The sequence below is a fragment of the Ursus americanus genome, chromosome 26, assembly GCF_024610735.1.
Source record: "Ursus americanus isolate L20-20 chromosome 26, mUrsAme1.1.p, whole genome shotgun sequence".
Classification (NCBI taxonomy): Eukaryota; Metazoa; Chordata; class Mammalia; order Carnivora; family Ursidae; genus Ursus; species Ursus americanus.
The window spans coordinates 6850142-6867550 of NC_142152.1; the positions used below are offsets into that span (position 1 = coordinate 6850142).

The 17409-nt window shown below is 40.3% G+C and overlaps 1 protein-coding gene across 2 annotated transcripts in view; it reads left to right on the top strand.

Annotated features, from left to right (window-relative positions):
* Window positions 1-17409, top strand: part of DAAM1 (dishevelled associated activator of morphogenesis 1) — a 162883-nt gene that overhangs the window by 62300 nt on the left and 83174 nt on the right. For both annotated transcript variants that reach the window (XM_045810547.2, XM_087855975.1), the window contains exon 2: window positions 2028-2247. In XM_045810547.2, coding sequence (XP_045666503.1) covers window positions 2065-2247 — 183 coding nt within the window. In that variant the 5' untranslated portion in view covers window positions 2028-2064. The remainder of the gene's footprint in view (window positions 1-2027; window positions 2248-17409) is intronic.

The window sequence follows — 17409 nt, forward strand, 5'->3', positions numbered from 1 at the left end:
GACAAAGGTAAAAGTGAAAGGAAAGAGCAGACTACTTGGGTGGATGTTTAGGGGGCATAGAAAATGGTCTGTTGGCTAAAGTGGAAGATACTTTTAAGGAAATAGAAAAGACTGAGAAGTTGAGTGGGATCTGATTTGGTGGCGCACGAAAGCCAATTAGGTTGGTATTGGGGAGACTTTGGTGGGTTTGGATCAGGAAGATGAGAGCCCCAGGGCTTTGCGATGGGAAGATGGAGTTCTACAGCACAACCTGTGACAGCACCACTCATTTCCCGTACACGCTGTGCCCCTTCCCACCTCGTGCCTTTGCTTGCACTGTTCCCTCTGCCAAAATGCTCTGCTTTCCATAACCTATCAAAGCTCCACTCATCCATCAGGGACCATTCCCAGATTCTTCCCTGTATACTTTCTGCTTAGTTACATAGTATTTACTGGTATGATACGCCGTATGACCTTCGTTACAACTATTTGGTGCACTACTCTCTCCCACCAGATTATAAGCTCCTAGTGACCCATTTCATTTATGTATCTTTAGGTGCTTATAGTGCCTGGTATGTAATAGGTATTAACACACATTTGCCAAAGGAATCCCTGGTGCTGCATATTGCCTCCTATGACCTTGCACGGGTACACTTTAGGCCGGGAGATTTATGCTTCAACAGATTGGGATATTGGTTGTCTCAGCTAAGTCTTTATTCCAGAGCCATTTGGAACATCACGTAGGGCTACATGAGGGACACGGTGCTCTTAACATTTCCCTCCCCTTCCCATCCCAAATACTTCTAATTGCCAGCTTCTGGAGACTGCTATCCCTTAAGTGAGCAGAGATCTTGACTCCAGAAGTGTTTGTAAGCCATAGTTATTTATGAAAACTTTTACCGGAGTTTGTATCATTCTATGAGATTGTTTTTAAAAGGCCATATGGCATCATGTTGTACACATCATTCTTTGATTTGCTTTTTTCATTTGACAGTATAACTTTAGAATTTTCCCAAGGCAATACATGTAATTGTAATCTTAACACTATATAATCATTAAAAATGTAATTTTGTAGTAGAAATTCAAATTCAAAATTAAAACGAATAGTTTTCCAATCCCCTATTTTTATTTTAGAGGCTATTGCTATTGTTAGCCCTTTCTTATATATATTCATAAGTACATACATACATTCTTTAAAATGTAATCTTGTAGTATATATACCATACGGCATCTTGAACATGTTTCCATATCGACACATACAGATGCCTTGTTTTTAAATGTTAGTGTGCTAGAACCATCTCCTTATTGCTGAACTCATTTGATCTTTTCTGTTTGAAAATCTGACTCTTTTAGCTCATGTGAAGTCACTCTTCCTTTGTTATGAATTTAAATTATTCAACATGATAAACAGTAACCGAGTGCCTCCTTCCTTCCTGGCACTGTGCAGGGCATGAGTGCCAACAGGTTGCTTGATGTACAGTTCCTTCCCTTGACTTGGAGTTAATCATGGTCTAACAGGAACGTATTCTCTTAAGAAACTTAGAAAGTGATATGAGCTGGAATGACTAGATATGCCTTAGCATACGTATCATTAATTCTACTTTCGGAAGGTAGAAAAGAAGAAACTGATATCAAACTTTAAAGGGTAAGACATCGTAGATTCCTAGGGGATGAGGAAGAGAAGGTCATTCTTGCAGGGGAGTCAAAGAACAAGATGGGTTGTCAAGAAGGAGCATGTGATAGGCAAAGAATGGCCAGTAGTCCAATGCGATTGGGGCATACACTGTGGCATGCAGCGGTAGGATTGTACTGTTTGCTCAGCAGTTGGTCACAGGAAACATTCAACAAGTGAGTAGAAGGATGTGCTCTTTGCCCAGCTGGACTCCAAATCCTCTTGGGGTTGTCCTTTCTATGCCCTACAGGGGCATATCAAGTGTCTCCAGTGCAGAGGTCTCTTTCTTGAATTGGTCTGACTTTAAAACAAAACAAAACAAAACCCTTTTATCCATTTTTTCACCCTTAACCATGTCCTGTCTTCTTTTTTGTAGAGTTTAGTCACTTCAAGAAATAGAACAGAATTCAGCCATGGCCCCAAGGAAGAGAAGTGGACGGGGGATCTCGTTCATCTTTTGCTGTTTCCGAAATAATGATCACCCAGAAATCACCTATCGGCTGCGAAACGATAGCAACTTTGCGCTTCAGACCATGGAGCCAGCATTACCCATGCCCCCTGTGGAGGAGCTGGACGTCATGTTCAGTGAACTTGTGGTGAGTCCCCAACTTCTTTCCTGGAGGTGGTTGGGAGCCAGGAGGGAGAGGAGAGGATGTGCATGGTTTGGTTAGCCACGGGCTTGCCCTTCTCCAGTGAAGTGACCCCTTTAAATTGGCACCCCAGCTGTGAACACTGAGCCTGCGGAGGAAGAGAAAGAAGAGGGTAGCATTACTACATCAAAGGGCTTTGCTTTAAGTGGAGGCATTTAGACCCTTAGGTCTACAATATGTGGCAGAATTGCATCCTGTGTTGCTCTTCTATTCTTCCCCTTCCAGTCTGAGTCTATAGTCTGTGCATAAATAACTCCCTCATCTGCTTCACACCTTCCACAATTCCTAACGCTTTCTCCACCCCTACTCTCAGTGTATAGAATTAATGTCTTTTTAAAAATTAGTCATACTCCTCTTCCTGTCCTGTCCTGGATCCTTTGATGAAAGACATTATTAAGTACGGTCTAATTATTTAGCCTAATGATAGGATTGCAGTAATAACTGTTGTGGGAAACTTTTTATAGGTCCTATCGTATTCTAGAATCCACTACTGAAGTGAGAGATGTATCTGGTGTGGGACGCATTCATCAAGAGACGGGAGTGCTCTCTTTAGCTTAGCTTTTCAGGCACTTCTGAAGTAGTGTTTCTTTCTATTCTATGTTTTAGGGCATATTATGGCATAGTTTAAGGGGTAGTGGCATGGGGATTAGCAAGATGTTGGTTCAAATTACTGTTCTGACTTTATTATCTATGTAAGTATGGAAAAAGCATATAAGCCTATTTTCTGGAAAGTGAGAAAAAAACAATGCCTCCTCCTAGTTTGATGTAGTGTTTAAGAATAATTTACGTAGTGGGAATGGCCCAATGCCTGACCCTCATTAGGTGCTCAGTAAATGTTACATGAGTAACATTTATCTCCCTTTATCACCACTGGCATTTTGTAATGGAGTTAGTTCTAATCAGACCATTTATATCGTCAACAGATATTAGAAAGTCTTGGGTCAAGAAAGTAACGTAGGCTTTCTTACTGCCTCCAGGGGTAATATCTGAACTGATCAGGTCAGTCCAGGTCTTCTCGACCAGAATTTACCTATAAGCTTATCATATGAGATAAGCCAATATGAGAGGGTTCTATGAAGCTGATGTTTGAGTTCTGGTCTCCCGAGTGGATTAACAGGCCTATTACCAAACAGAATTAGTTGGGAAAAAGAAGAGATGACTCTTGGCAGCATGTTCATATGTTATGATGTTGATGAATATTTTCAGTGTTGAAGGAATCTCCCTTTCTCCCGCCTCTGCATGCAGAGACTCTGTTCGAGGTGTTAATCGGGAGGTTCAAAATGGAATACTAGAACCTGACCTCAGCAGCTGATAGTTTCAGTAGCAAAAGGGGCGGATGCAGGTATAACACCACTAAAGGAAGAAGCACGACCCACCTCTGCATAGATTGTGTATACATGTGTCGTGAGGTGTAGGACACGGTGCTGAGGAGGTTAGTCACGGAAGACTTTCTGGAGGAGGTGAGCTGTGAGGAGCGATTGAAGCTGAGAAGAGAAGTGGAGGGGGTCAGTGTTAATGGCTGTCTCAGTCATCTTAAGCTAGTTCATCCTGTGATAGCAAAACCTCAGTGGTTACAAATGGCGGTGGCTTATCACTTGCTAATGCTGCGTGTCTATTGTGGGTCAGCTGTGATTCTCTTCCTCACCATCTTCCATCCAAGACCCAAGCCTACTAGAAGAGGAAGGAGAGACTGGTATACTGCTAGCAGGCTCTAAGCTCATGCTTGGAAATGATACATGTCACTTCTGCCCATATTTCTTTGGCCAATGAAAGTCACATATCCACTCCCGAGTTCACAGGGTAAGGATGGATCATTCTTCTGTAGAGGCTGTCACCACAAATTACATGGCCAATCCTGAGGTCACTGGGGGGTGGGGGTGGAGGACGCATAATCCCCTTCCAGGGGGAGGCAGTGAATCATCTACCATGATGGCTCTCAAGAAGGGCGATAATGATGTATTCACGGGCTTGGTTTTATTTCCCACTTAAAGTATCTTAAAACCAAAAGTCAATCTAAGGAGATAGATGTCGCTGATAGATGAAGGCCTTCTTGGTGGTAATGGAGCTGGTGGGCAGAGCTAGGACCCTCAAAGCACCCACATCCACTGTCTTTTCAATTGTGTTCTATCAGACTCTCAAAATGAGACCTAAGCCAGAGCCTGTGTGGTGGCAACTCCATGGACATCTATCTTGAAGACAGCTCATTGTTCTGTATTCATAAGGGAGAAAATTCCATTCTCTGCCTTATTGATATCTTTATTCTGTGTGAAAATTGCCTACAGCTGTTAGTTGTTAAAAAGGCAATGCCAAACCAGAACTTGAAGCTGAAACCATTGGAAAACAAATTATGTTGAGGTTTGTATCTGTCCTGGTGAGTGACGGATGGATTTCTGTCTACTCCTGACTTCAGGGACTTACACCACAAATCCATCCAATGGCCGGGGGTGTCCTAGGGCAAGAGAGGTGGGTTCAAAGCCACTGGAAACTTCTGCTCTGGGTTCTCTTGAGTGTTCACAGAAGCGCTTCTGCTTCTGCCCATGCACAGGAAAGGAAGGCCATGTGGGGAAGGGGAGAGCACATGGCCTGTGGGGTCAGACCACTCTGCAACCTGTGGTGATTTCCTTTAAGATGGTTTCTGTTGGAATTTAAGTTTATTGCCTTGCCTATAAAATGGGGATAATACCATGTTTCAGATAGGGTTGGGGTAAAGAAGATAACTTCTTTTAGAAGGCTGGCTCCTATTAGGTGCTTTACACCCTACATCCTAGTGCAGTGAGAGAGATGGAAAGTAATTCAGGTATTTCCTGGGCACAACACCTTAAGCAGATATGCCAGGTTTTTCCTTTTCTTGAAAGCCAATCTGCCTGCTGTAAGTGAGCCAATGTGGGTCCTAACTCACAGGGCATTTTACCTCTGTATCTGTTGGAAAGCATCTCATCACAGCCGGTTGTTGTAAGCTGGTTTCCTTTGCCTCTTCTGATGACACAGTCATTTAATGTTTTTAAAAGTGGTACTGAATAGGTTGCTTGCAGAAGTGCTTACTGTGACCTTATCATCTCCTAAATAAAGCAAGGCTGAATGGGAGGTCGGCCATGGGAATGTCTGAAGAAGGTGGGCTGGGAGGAGCACCTGCCCCAGGTGGTGGAGTCAGACTCATTCTGATTGCAGGATGTAGTGGGTCCTGGAGGTCCCAGTCCAAAAGTCTGCTTACCTTTTTTTTTTTTTTTAAATAACAGCTTTATTTACAGATCTAATTTACAGACTATATAATTCACTTATGTACAGTGTATAACTCCGTGGCTGTTAGTATATTCACAAAGTTGTGCAACAATCACCGCAATAAATTTTAGAACGTTTTCACGACATCCAAAAGCAGCTCCCTTACCTATTAACTGTCACTTCTCATTTCTCCCCAACTCAACCATCCCCTGGCTACCTCTCATCTACTTCCTTTTCTGTGAATTTGCCTATTCTGGGCATTTCATAGAAATGGAATCATATGATGTGTGGTCCTTTGTGACTGGCTTCTTCCACTTAGCATGGTCTTTTCGGTTGATCGATGTTGTAGTGTATAGCAATACTTCATTTCCTTTTGTGGCTGGATGATACGCCACTGTATGGACATACCACATTTTGTTTATCCATTCATCATTGATAGACATTTGGGTTGTTGCCAGTCTTTAGCTATTATGGATAATGCTGCTGTAAACTTCATTCACGTACAGGTTTTTGCATGGAAATAATATTTTCAGTTCTCATGGATATAGACCTAAGAGCGGAATTTCTGGGCCATGTGGTAACAGAATGTTCAACTCTTGAGGAATTGCCAGACTGTTTTCCAAACTGGCTACACCATTTTACATTCCCACCTGCAGTGTGTGAGGATTCCAGTTTGACCCCATCTTTGCCAACACTTGTTATTACTTCCTACAGATTGACCTGCTGTTTTTAAAGCTATTCTATAGCTCCTGGAGAATTGAGGACATGTAACTTGGAAATTTTTTAACTAATTTATTTAGTTATTTATTTTTGTGAGTTGTCAAATAGAAATAGTCTCTATGCTAACAATTTTTAACTGATTTGGTATATTTAAAAAAATATTCAGTTGAGAGTTTTATGTAATCTCTGCTAACTATGTATTTTATGCCTTTCAAGCATCAATCCTTTTTTTCCTGTATTACCTCCCCCACCTTCTCACCCCACTTTTTTTTCTTTGTCCTTTGCTTCAGCCACAAATTGTGAATATAACCAACCTGAGACTCAGTACTGTTCCCATAAAATAAGATTTAGCTGTGGTCTTTCTATAGGCTTTTAAAGGTCTTAGATTATTTTCACCAACCTATTTGAAGATTCCTAGGCATTATAACTCTCTAAGTGGCCCTTATTCAAGTAACTTTTTCATCTCAGTGTTAGCAAGGAGAAGATTTCCTTTGGGATGAACAGAAAAATGTGTCATTAATTGACTGGTCAGTTCTTTTGGGGTGTATGCATGTGATAAGTGCCTGTTCTATGCCCCGAGGTAACTGGTGAGCAAAGCAGCCATGGTTCTTCATGAATTTTTGGGACTGAAGGTCTAGTGAGGGAAGCAGGCAACTAAACGTGTAATTCTTATCTTGAGTGCCCAAGGATTATGAAGGGCTCCTCCCCAGTATGTATTGTTGGGGAAGAATGTTCAGTTCCCTTTTTTTCACAAGAAGGGAGTCCCACTCTTGCCCAGGAACTCCTAGCTTCTCTTCCAACTCCTCTTGGGAATATGCATAGTTGAGTCCCTCTCTCTTTCTCAATTTCTCTACAAATCAACCTGCTTTCAGGAAACACATTTTGTGGCCCTTGGTGCTATAAATTTCCTAGGAGTAAGCCCCCTTGGGGGTGGGGTTCTGCAGCTGTCCAGCTGGCGGGTGTCTAATTCAGCATTGAAATCTCAGCAAGACCACTTGTCTGCAGGTGAAAGTTGGGTTCTCCAACTCCACTCTCATGCATAAAAAAGAAGGTATTTGATTTCCATTCTTGCTTGGCTCCTTAGCTTAGCCATCAGTTAATTCCAAACTCGCTACTTGCTGATACCTACCCCCAAACCCCACAGATTCCTAACCTAGTGTGGAAGGGTCTTGGAAAGCTTTGTGGAGGAAGTTTCATTTAATGTAAGGCATGAAAATCAAGTAGGGAGGCACCTGGGTGGCTCAGTCATTAAGTGTCTTCCTTCGGCTCAGGTCATGATCCCAGAGTTCTGGGATCGAGCCCCGCATCGGGCTCCCTGCTCAGCGGAGAGCCTGCTTCTTCCTCTCCCACTCCCCTTGCTTGTGTTCCCTCTTTCACTGCCTCTCTCTCTGTCAAATAAATAAATAAAATCTTAAAAAAAAAAAAAAAAGAAAAGAAAATCAAGTAGGAATATCCAGGCAAAGAGGAGAGAGGAGTGTTACAGACTGTGAGAACAGCAGTAGGGGGCTGGGAGGTTAGAGAAGCATGGAAGGCACAAGGAACAGAAAGCTCAGTGTAGATGGAACATGAAATAGGAGGCTGGGAGGACTGAGGCTTCTGAGAAGAGGTTCTGGAAAAGGGGATGGGGATGACTGTATTATTGGTTTAGTTATATATCTTAGATTCTTATTTGAATGAGAGGAAGGTATCTCTGCTTTCTTAACAGTTTTCTCAGCGAACCAAATATATTAAAGTACAGCAAAATATTTTGCTGCCTGATTACATATACAAAAATAACCGTTGCTCTTTGCAGTCTCTGTGAAGTGTTGATAAGTTTAGCAAAAGGTGTCATGTCTTGTTGAGTAGATTCTGTTTTCATTTTGGGTCCAGTTGTTGAGGCGAGATGCTTTCTTGCTGCAACGTATACCTTCTCAGGGTACTTTAATTTTGAAATGAAAAGGAAAGAGAATTACGAGGAGCCCCCTTCTGCTCTTCCACCCAGTGCATAGACTCCTGCATACACCAGAAATTGGTGAGCTGTGGGTTCCCTACAGAATATTCCACAGCAGCAGTGATACTGAAATTGGTGTCTCCTAATGGGTTTCCTCAGCTCTCTTGCCTTGTGAAACATGCAGATGTCCAACTGCTTTACCTGCCTGAGATTTTAGGTGAGAAACCAGGTATGGTTTTGAAGTGTTTTGCACCAGTCTTCTAGTATACACATTGTTTTGTGTATTTGGAATCAGTTTCATAGATTTATTAGAGGAAAGCTTTCATTTCTAATACAGTACACCACTGAGAATTTATGACTAGTTGGAAATATGCATCATGGATCCAAGTTTTCCTAAGTCTGAAGTGTGACCAATTACATGTTAAACTTTTCTGGTTAATCTGTCTTCTTTTGAATCCACTGCTCAGTCTTCATTTGGGGTCTAATGTTTTAGGATAATATACTAAAAAGTACTGTGCCTTCCAAGGAATGTAAACTATTTTAAAGAAACTTATTAAAAAATTCATTATTGATCACAAAACTACCATTTATACTATTGAGGATTGTCAATGAAAATTAAATCTCGATGGCGAACGTGGTGATGATGGATACCGGAGGTCGATGGGAAGATTTGTATCCTCATAAATATAATTACTTACTATAGGTCAGTTTTATTATTACTAATTACTGGGGACGTTAGTAGCCAGCATAGAATATGAGAAATGAAGATGGCAGGAATGAGAGAATTTAGTTGATGTATCGGAGTCAGATGAATTCACAGTCAAGGTAAGCTGTGCCAAGTGGATTCACTTGGGAATCTGCATCAGTAATCTTTTCATTTTTCAATATATTCCGAAGTCACTTTGGTATGAAAGGAGTTACAGGAATCCAAATTTGTCTTACAGATTTACCAGTGTACAAATTTTGTTCTCTTCCTAGCTATGTGAATTTTTACCAATCTTCTCGGGGTAATTATGCCAACATAATTTCTCTTATTACTAGGACTATCTTAAGCTCTTTTTAATAAAAATTCTTCTGTTATCACTAGAATTGATGACAAGTTTCAACAGTTTTTATCTCTTTGTTTTAAAACTCGCCTTTCACACTAAGGCCACGATTAAGAATAGAAAGTTTCTCAAGGAGCTATTCAGTTCCCTGTCTCCAAAAAAAGATGCAAAAATTGGGTAGCAAGAACACTTAATTTTAACCTGATTGAAGGGAAAAAAAACTGGTTGTAAGGAGTCCTAGTTTTAATCTATTGTTTATCTTAGAGTCTAAAGGATTGCTCAGTAATTAAGCAGAGAAAATCGGACTGTATAAAGACTTCAAAGAAGTGTCTAGAATAGTCTCAGAGTGTTCAGTTGTCTGGAAGCCAAAAATCAGAATCCAGTGAAAAAAATTGATATTAAAGTTGTTCTATTTCCATGAGATTAAAATTCTTTTCATTTGACAAACCTATAAAGGTCAAAGAGAACATTCTGTTGAGCTAAAGGACATGATTAGTTGACCATGAAGAAAAAGAATATATATTGAGTAGATCTTCCCCTGACTCTGTGGCATTTTTGGATACATCAACTCGATGAGTTTAAAGAAGAATGTTTAGAACAGTATGAAAATATGCAATACATCACGGGGAAGTGGGAAAGTAGATATGGGCTTAAATGTGTTCAGTGCTAAAGTTCTTATGCAGCAGATGTGAACTGCTGCCAATACACGGTCAATTGACAGATGACCAAAAAATGATCCCAAGCCCAGAACTTTATAAACAAATTATCTTGGCCCTGAGAACAACTGATGATTTGTGATACAGGGTGATGTTAATATAGGTGGTTTTGCTTGCTTGTATCTGTTGTGCTTCTGAACAGAACATTATATTACTTCTAAGAATCAAAGGAGGGTTAGCGGTCGATCTCCGTCCCAGTGGACAGCCTACATTTCTTTGTACTGGTTGGAGGCCCTGTCTGCTTAAAGACAGTAAGATGGTCAGCATGGCTTTTGAAGTTCCCTTCTTGTCTTGATTTACTAAACAAATCCAGTAAAGCTTAAGGTAAAACCACAAAACCACTTTATTCCTTCTAGTACTAAATTTATATTTTATCTCACCGAGATCATTCCAAATGTCCTTTTCTATAGGCTATTAAGTATAGATTTTTGACTCCATGTTAGATACTTTGTTTAAATCAATACACTTATTTCTGGGTGCTTCTTAATTTAGATTACAGGGACTGAAATGGAAGGGGGAGTGTGGAGAGATGGAGGAAAGAAACATGAAAACTTTTTTTTCTTTTAATACAAATAGCTGCAAAACCATCTCTGAACTAATGATGTTAGAAAATGGTTACGAGTCCCCTTGGCCTTGATGATTTTCATTACTATGAATTCTAAAGAGACTGAGCAGTATATATCTACTTAGCTTTTGACTACAATTTAAAATCCGATTATTTAACTTAATCCTCAGGCTACCATGTGCAGATCACGCAAAGTCAACATACTGTATTGACTTGCCAACTCTCTACATGTCTCCATATAAATCAATACAGGTTTTAAAAGACTGGGAAAATAATTTCATCTCCATAAGTCATGTGGTTTAGTAAGCTTTCGAGTGTAATTTTGAAAATGTGTTTCAGTAATGGCTGGAACAATCTGGTAGTTTGCATGAATAACTGCACGTGAGAATATATATTGACGCATTGGGATTCATCTAAACATCATTTGCTCACCTAAAACATATGTCACATGGCCTGTGGGAGGTAAATGCCCAATATGTGGATGCTGTATTTCAGTTCTAACTGTCCTCAATTTTATCTGCTGTACTTGGAATCCTCCCCTCCCCCATCTTCAATTCCCAGACTTACTCAGGAATTTCAGACTGTTTCTTGACGCATGTTATAGAAGCTCTGTACCAGTTCATCTTTTAGTTACGACTTTTTGACTTATGGATGAACCACATCTGTCTATACTTTTTGCAAATAAGATCCTTAAAAATGTAGCAATTTTTCCCCTTTTGTCCAATTTTAAATGAATCCACTGGAAACATCCTACAGCTGCTGTTTATTTCATTAAACAATGGAATATTTAGGAACTAAACTAAACCAAATGACTGAAAGCTCACTTAGAATGTATATACAGGTTGCTTTCAGGAAAGATGGGTATTTCTTGGATGTGGAAGAAAAAGTCATCAAGTCTTTGCCATCTTTTAAACAATCAGATGGTTTGAGTTTATTCCCATATGGACACTCATTATGTTAAATCCATCTGTGGATAGACACCTTTGCATTTTCAGAGAGCAGAATGACACACAGGCATTATAATCTGGCTTTTTCATCCTCAGGAACCCCAGGACCTAGAGTAGGGCGTGGCCCAGAGTGGGTACTCAGTAAATGCTTGTGGCCTGGATGAGTAACTAATTACTAAAGGTTAATACTTGAGATGCTCAGTAACTATTTTAATGCATGCGTGCGTGCATATGTGCATGAATTCATGACTGCTGAATCCTCCAGTGGTTGGGTGTATATTCTGAGTTATTCTCAAAGTAGAAGTGATGGATTTGGGCTGATCCTTGCACCCTTCCTGTCCCCCATCCACCTATTACCGTTCTCTTTAGTCCTGCTCTTCATATGGGATCACTAAAACATCTGGCATCAAGGGTAGCAGCTTGAGAGGATAAGGTTGATAATGTTTAAGAATTATTTTCCGTCCCGTCTCTCTACCATATGTGACATAAAATAAATAGTTACAATGTGGAAAGAGACCTATTGTGCTAAATATCTTTTGACCCAAACAAAACTTGTGTCCGCTGAGCTGCCGAAAAGAGCACGCTGAGCAGGTGTGGGAAGGGCCTGGGCTGGCGAGAGCAGCACAGGTGTCATTGAGGGAAGGGGAACTTGGTTCCACAGTTGCTCACAGGGCCTTTGGGTGCCTTTCTACATCTGTCGCTCTACACTGGTTCTTTGTCCCAAGAGACAGAGTCCCTCCATTCATTCAATTAGGGAAACACTGCTTAGAAATTCTCTCAATTAACCCTTGTCAACAGAAGTTGTACCAGATTATAGATGTAAAAACTGGGTAGTGAGGTGGCTGGATGGATATTGGGAGATGATTTTAACATATGCTTAGACTTATTTATTTTAAATTCCTGCAACACTGCTGGTGATGTATACTAATTAAAAGTTAAAGTTGCTCTAATGAGTTCTGGTTGAAATAACACAAAGAAGCTAAATAAGACACCGACAGGTTTAACAGCAGATTTTGTCTAGCAAACTGGTATAGTTTGCATTGCCTACTGTTAAAGAAAGGTGGGGAAATAGTATAAAACACTTAACCATTGGTAGCAAGAAACTAAAAATTATTTCTATTAGTCAGCCTTTGCTTGTGGGATCTCACTTCTTATTTTTATATATCGAATGAAAACATGTCTATCAGACACAGAGAACATGACTGTGTAGGTGGTGGTGAGTCATATTGTGGTATTTTGTGTAATGACTAAGAACGTTGGCAGAAATCTTACCGGCTGAGAACCTTCAAGGTTTGTTCTCTTGTGTGTACACATCCATTTTGGGATTTAAAGCACTCTGTTGTTTTCCATTTATGTTTTTCCTGACTGGTTAGAAGCAGGTAATAATTCACTGAATGTACTTCTATTTAAACTGACAAATATGGAATCTCACTTTCAGATTTTAAACCACTGCTGTGAAAGTAAAAGACTGTTTCTCAAGGTCACTGTGGTTAAATTTTAAGAGCTGAATTGGCAGTCCATGACTTATGGATGTGATGGTCACTTGCTGTGGTGGGGACAGATGTTCATAAATTTGATGAAATGTCTCAGCCTCACAGTACATTTTCTCTCTATGTTTGTAAAACTGTAATTTGGCCTTTTTCCCACGACATTGTACTTATCACTATGTCCTATGACTTAAAGGCCTTGTCACTTGTGCCTCCAAGAGTCTGACTTATTTCTGGTAATGTTGAGTTATGGGATGGAGGGAGAGGGTTAATGACAGAGAGGGTTAAGTCCAGAAACGGCTAACATAGGGTGTATGTGAAGTGAACCTGAGGATTGCTGCCTATGGGCATGTGGGGAAATCTTTGGTGGGTGGGGTTAGGGTGGGTGAATTGGGCCTCCATGCTGTGGGCAAATACCTGAAATATACAATTTGAAGGAGATAAGTTAGCTTTGTCTGGGTAATAATAATGGTTAGAAATTCCGTAAGGTCTGTACGTTGAGTCAGATGGCTGGTTACCTGGTAAAGGACCACTAAAAAGCAAAAACACACAAAACAGTTAAGTTGATTGACAGGTCGACTCCCTGGGGACCTATCTTAGCTTCTTGTCTCCTCATTTTTCTTTATTCTCCCCCTACCCCCGCCAGCATTAACTGCGTGTCCGTCTACCTCTGTGTGAGTCTGTATTAGTATGTATGTAAAGAGTTAGCTTAACTCATTAGAAATAGAAATCCAGAATTCCTTTGTTAAAGATTTCTCTTGTTATCTGGAAACTCACTTGTTGGCTCACTGAAATCTATCGATTTGGTGGATTTTTAAAGAGTAAATGCTTTCAATACTGTTTTGGAAGTTTTATAAATAACTCCCTATTTCAATTTAGCTAAATCTTTAAAAAGAGCTCTTTCAACTCATTCAGGACCCTTATTGTATATTTTTTCAAAATTCCTTCCCTTGCTTTATCTAGCAAATCAGTCCATTTCCTTAGATTTATTTGTACTATGCCAATTGTTTTATGATTTATATAGATTTCTTTACAGCGCTGCCTACTTACTGTGGAGTGTAGGACCAGTGAGATTTCTTTGTACAGAACCTTTTAGAAGTGGGTCTTAATAATATGCTTTGTTAGTGATGAAGCCTAGAACTCTAGTTCCCACAGCTGGGCTTCTCTCAGAGGTCCTTTTTTCTTAATAGAAAATATGTAATTTATACCTTTTTTCCAAGATACTATATCTCACATATGTATTTTATGAAGATATTAAAAGCATAATTAATACTTTCTCTAAGAAGGAAAGCCTATAGACTTTAGTTTGCTGGTTTTAGTTTTCAAGAAGCTTGAGCTCTGAGGGGAAGAGGAATGATGCTTCATGTGAGTGTTTCTCCTTTGATCACTGGCTAAATTATTTTCCAATTAACTTAAAACTCTGTCCAACAAAGAATAATGTGAAAGAAAATCCAGTGAAAGGAGCTGGGCCATCCAAGTCTAGGGTGTAAGAGTAGGAACTAAATTTGTTCTGCTTGTCTTGGCATTAATTGACAGTCCCCAAAACAATATCTGACTTAGCATGATTGTAAAAAAACAAAACAAAAAGTAAAGTGATCTAGGAGCCTCCAGGATGCTGCCTGGGATTGGGCTAATTACATTTGTTAATCTTGTGGAAAACTTGCTTATTAATTCACAGAGGCACAGTGGAGCCGATACTTTTCTGTAGCACCACCAGTAGGGAAAAATGAAAAACAAAATACTGAAAAGGTTTTTATGTATCATTAAATTTAACTTATCATTTAATTTAATATTAAGGGACCTTAGGGGAAATACTATCTCTTGATCTAAATGGAATGCATATTAATAGAATCTATATAATTTTCAAGGAAAGGATATTTCATAGAAGTGATCTTTGGTATCAAACAAAAGTTGTGTCTGAAGTTGTAACAGTTCCCAGAGCAAACTACTTATCCTAAAGGGGACCACATTTTTCCTTTTCTTTACTCTCCCCCCACCCCAGTCAGGTTCTCTCCTGAGCCAACTCCTTGGTTTATCTAATGTTCAATCAGAAATTTCTTTCCTTATGGTTTACACAAGGTTATATTTTCTCTACTCTGAATTTTTTCTTTTCCTTGGGCTCCAACAAGCAAGCTTGATCCTTTTTCTTTAGCAGCCTATTGGGATGTAATTTACAGGCTATGGAATTGACCTATTTTAAGTGTAGAGTTCAGTGAGTGTTAGTACTTGTGTGCAGCTGTGCAGCGGTTGCCACAGCCCTGCTCCAGAACATCTCCACCACCCTGCCCATTTGCCGTCAGCCCTGACTGCTTCTAGCCCCAGACAACCACCAATCTGCTGTCTGCCCCATAGATGTACTTCTTCTAAAAATCTCATATCCAGAGATACTGAGATATGGTGATCCTGTTTTGTTTTCCATAATTGCCTTTTTCAATATTTGAATGAAGTATCAAAACGAAAAATCTCTGTAATCTGTAATATTACTTTGAAGTGATGTCAGAACTTGACATGTCAAGGTGATTTTCAAATTAGTTTGTATGACATTCTTTTTCCTTCTCTGTCAAGAGTGATTTTATTCCCCTCCTTGTCCAGTAGTATATCTAAATGGATGTAAGTAGCTGGAGAAGAAGGAAGGTAAAAGGCATCCAGCCATTTTGTGTTCAAAGAAGGACCCCAGGAGTCAGGTCTAGGAGATACGGAGAAAGATTCAAACACAGAAGCTAAAACTAAAACTGGACCGCTTCCATAAGAAACCGTAGAATACTTCTTGACCTGCAAGTTGCAAAGATCCCGCAGAGAAGACAAAAAGCACTAACTCTAGAAGAAAAGATTAATAAGTTAGGCATCATTAAAATTAAAACACCTAGTGATCAAAATAGATCGTTAGGGGGCGCCTGGGTGGCCCAGCGGTTAAGTGTCTGCCTTCGGCTCAAAGCGTGATCCGGGCGTTATGGGATCGAGCCCCACATCAGGCTCCTCTGCTATGAGCCTGCTTTTCCCTCTCCCACTCCCCCTGCTTGTGTTCCCTCTCTCGCTGGCTGTCTCTATCTCTGTCAAATAAATAAATAAAATCTTTAAAAAAAAAAAGAAAGATCGTTAACAAAATAAAAGGGCAAGCCACAGGCTAGGAGAAATAGTCTCTGTATACCGGGAACAAAGGAGCTGTTTCCAAAATACGTAAAGAATGTCTTTAACTCAATAAAGACAGGCAACGCAATAAAATTGGGCAAAAGACTTGGATAGTTCCCAAAAGAACACATGGGAGTGGCCATGTGAGCAGGTATACCCAGCATCAGTTATCAGGGAAATGCAAATTAAAACTACACTGAGATAAATTTTCACATAAACTAGATGGTTAAAAAGACATAGCACCAATTTTGGTGAAAATGTGGAGTGACTAGAGCTGCCATATATTGCTAAGGGAGAGTAAGATGATACAATCAGTTTCTCAAGTATAGAGTGCTACGGCCACTTCAGTGCATGCCCTTGCCAACCTGAAAATTGTATTCTTAAGATCTGTACATTTCACTGTATGTACATTTTACTGATCAGAAAAGGGAGGGGTTAATCTTTGAAATACACAGATGATTATCCTACAATAATCCCCTCCCTTCCTCCCTCCTTTTCTTCCTCCCAGCTTTCCCACCTTCCCTCCCCTTACTTTTTTTTTTTTTAGAGGGGGGGCAATCCAGCTATGTCAGGTATTGTTTCAGAACAATAATTAGTCAATCAATGGCAAAGATGAATAGAACAAATTTAGTTCCTGCCCTCTGGGAACGAGTCCAGGATGGGAGTCAGACATGCCAATAACATGACAGTAACAATGTGATAAATGCTGTAAGGAGAGGTGAGAATAGGGGAGCGGCTCACTCCAGGAAGGTGAAGGTAGCCTATCTAGAGGGGAATGGGTGCCACCTTATAAAAGCTTCGAGGAATAGGACTGATCCTTAGATATGGTTGGAAGGGCTTTCTGAAATAAAAGGGGGAACAGCATGTGCAAAAGTTTCAGAAGTGGGCAACTTGTGGCCAGAAGTGCTAAAAGGTGGCTGGTGGCAGCAGTGATGGCGGTGGGGGGGGGGGGGTGGCAGCAGCCGCAGAAGAGGAGGACAAGGGATAAGTCAGCATATCACAGAGGGCCTCCACTACCTGCTAAGGAATTTTGGACTTAATTCTGAAAAGAAAGGGAACCACTGAAGCTTTCTATCATCTTGTCTTCCTAACTAGATTCTTAAATTCCATGAAATCAGGGTCTGTTATTCATCTTTGTATTCTTTATAATGTCTGGCCAGGGTCCTGGAATGGGTAGGACAGCGAGTAAGTGTTGATTGATCTCTGAGGTTGTGATAGTCTCTTAGAGTCTTGCATGCTTGATTCAGCCATATCATTAAAATGCAATGAGTCAGAGCAGAGATACTTTTGGAATGGAGGGGTGGGGGTCTTATTACACTCTGGGCCTTGTGCCGAGGCACTCCCAGCCA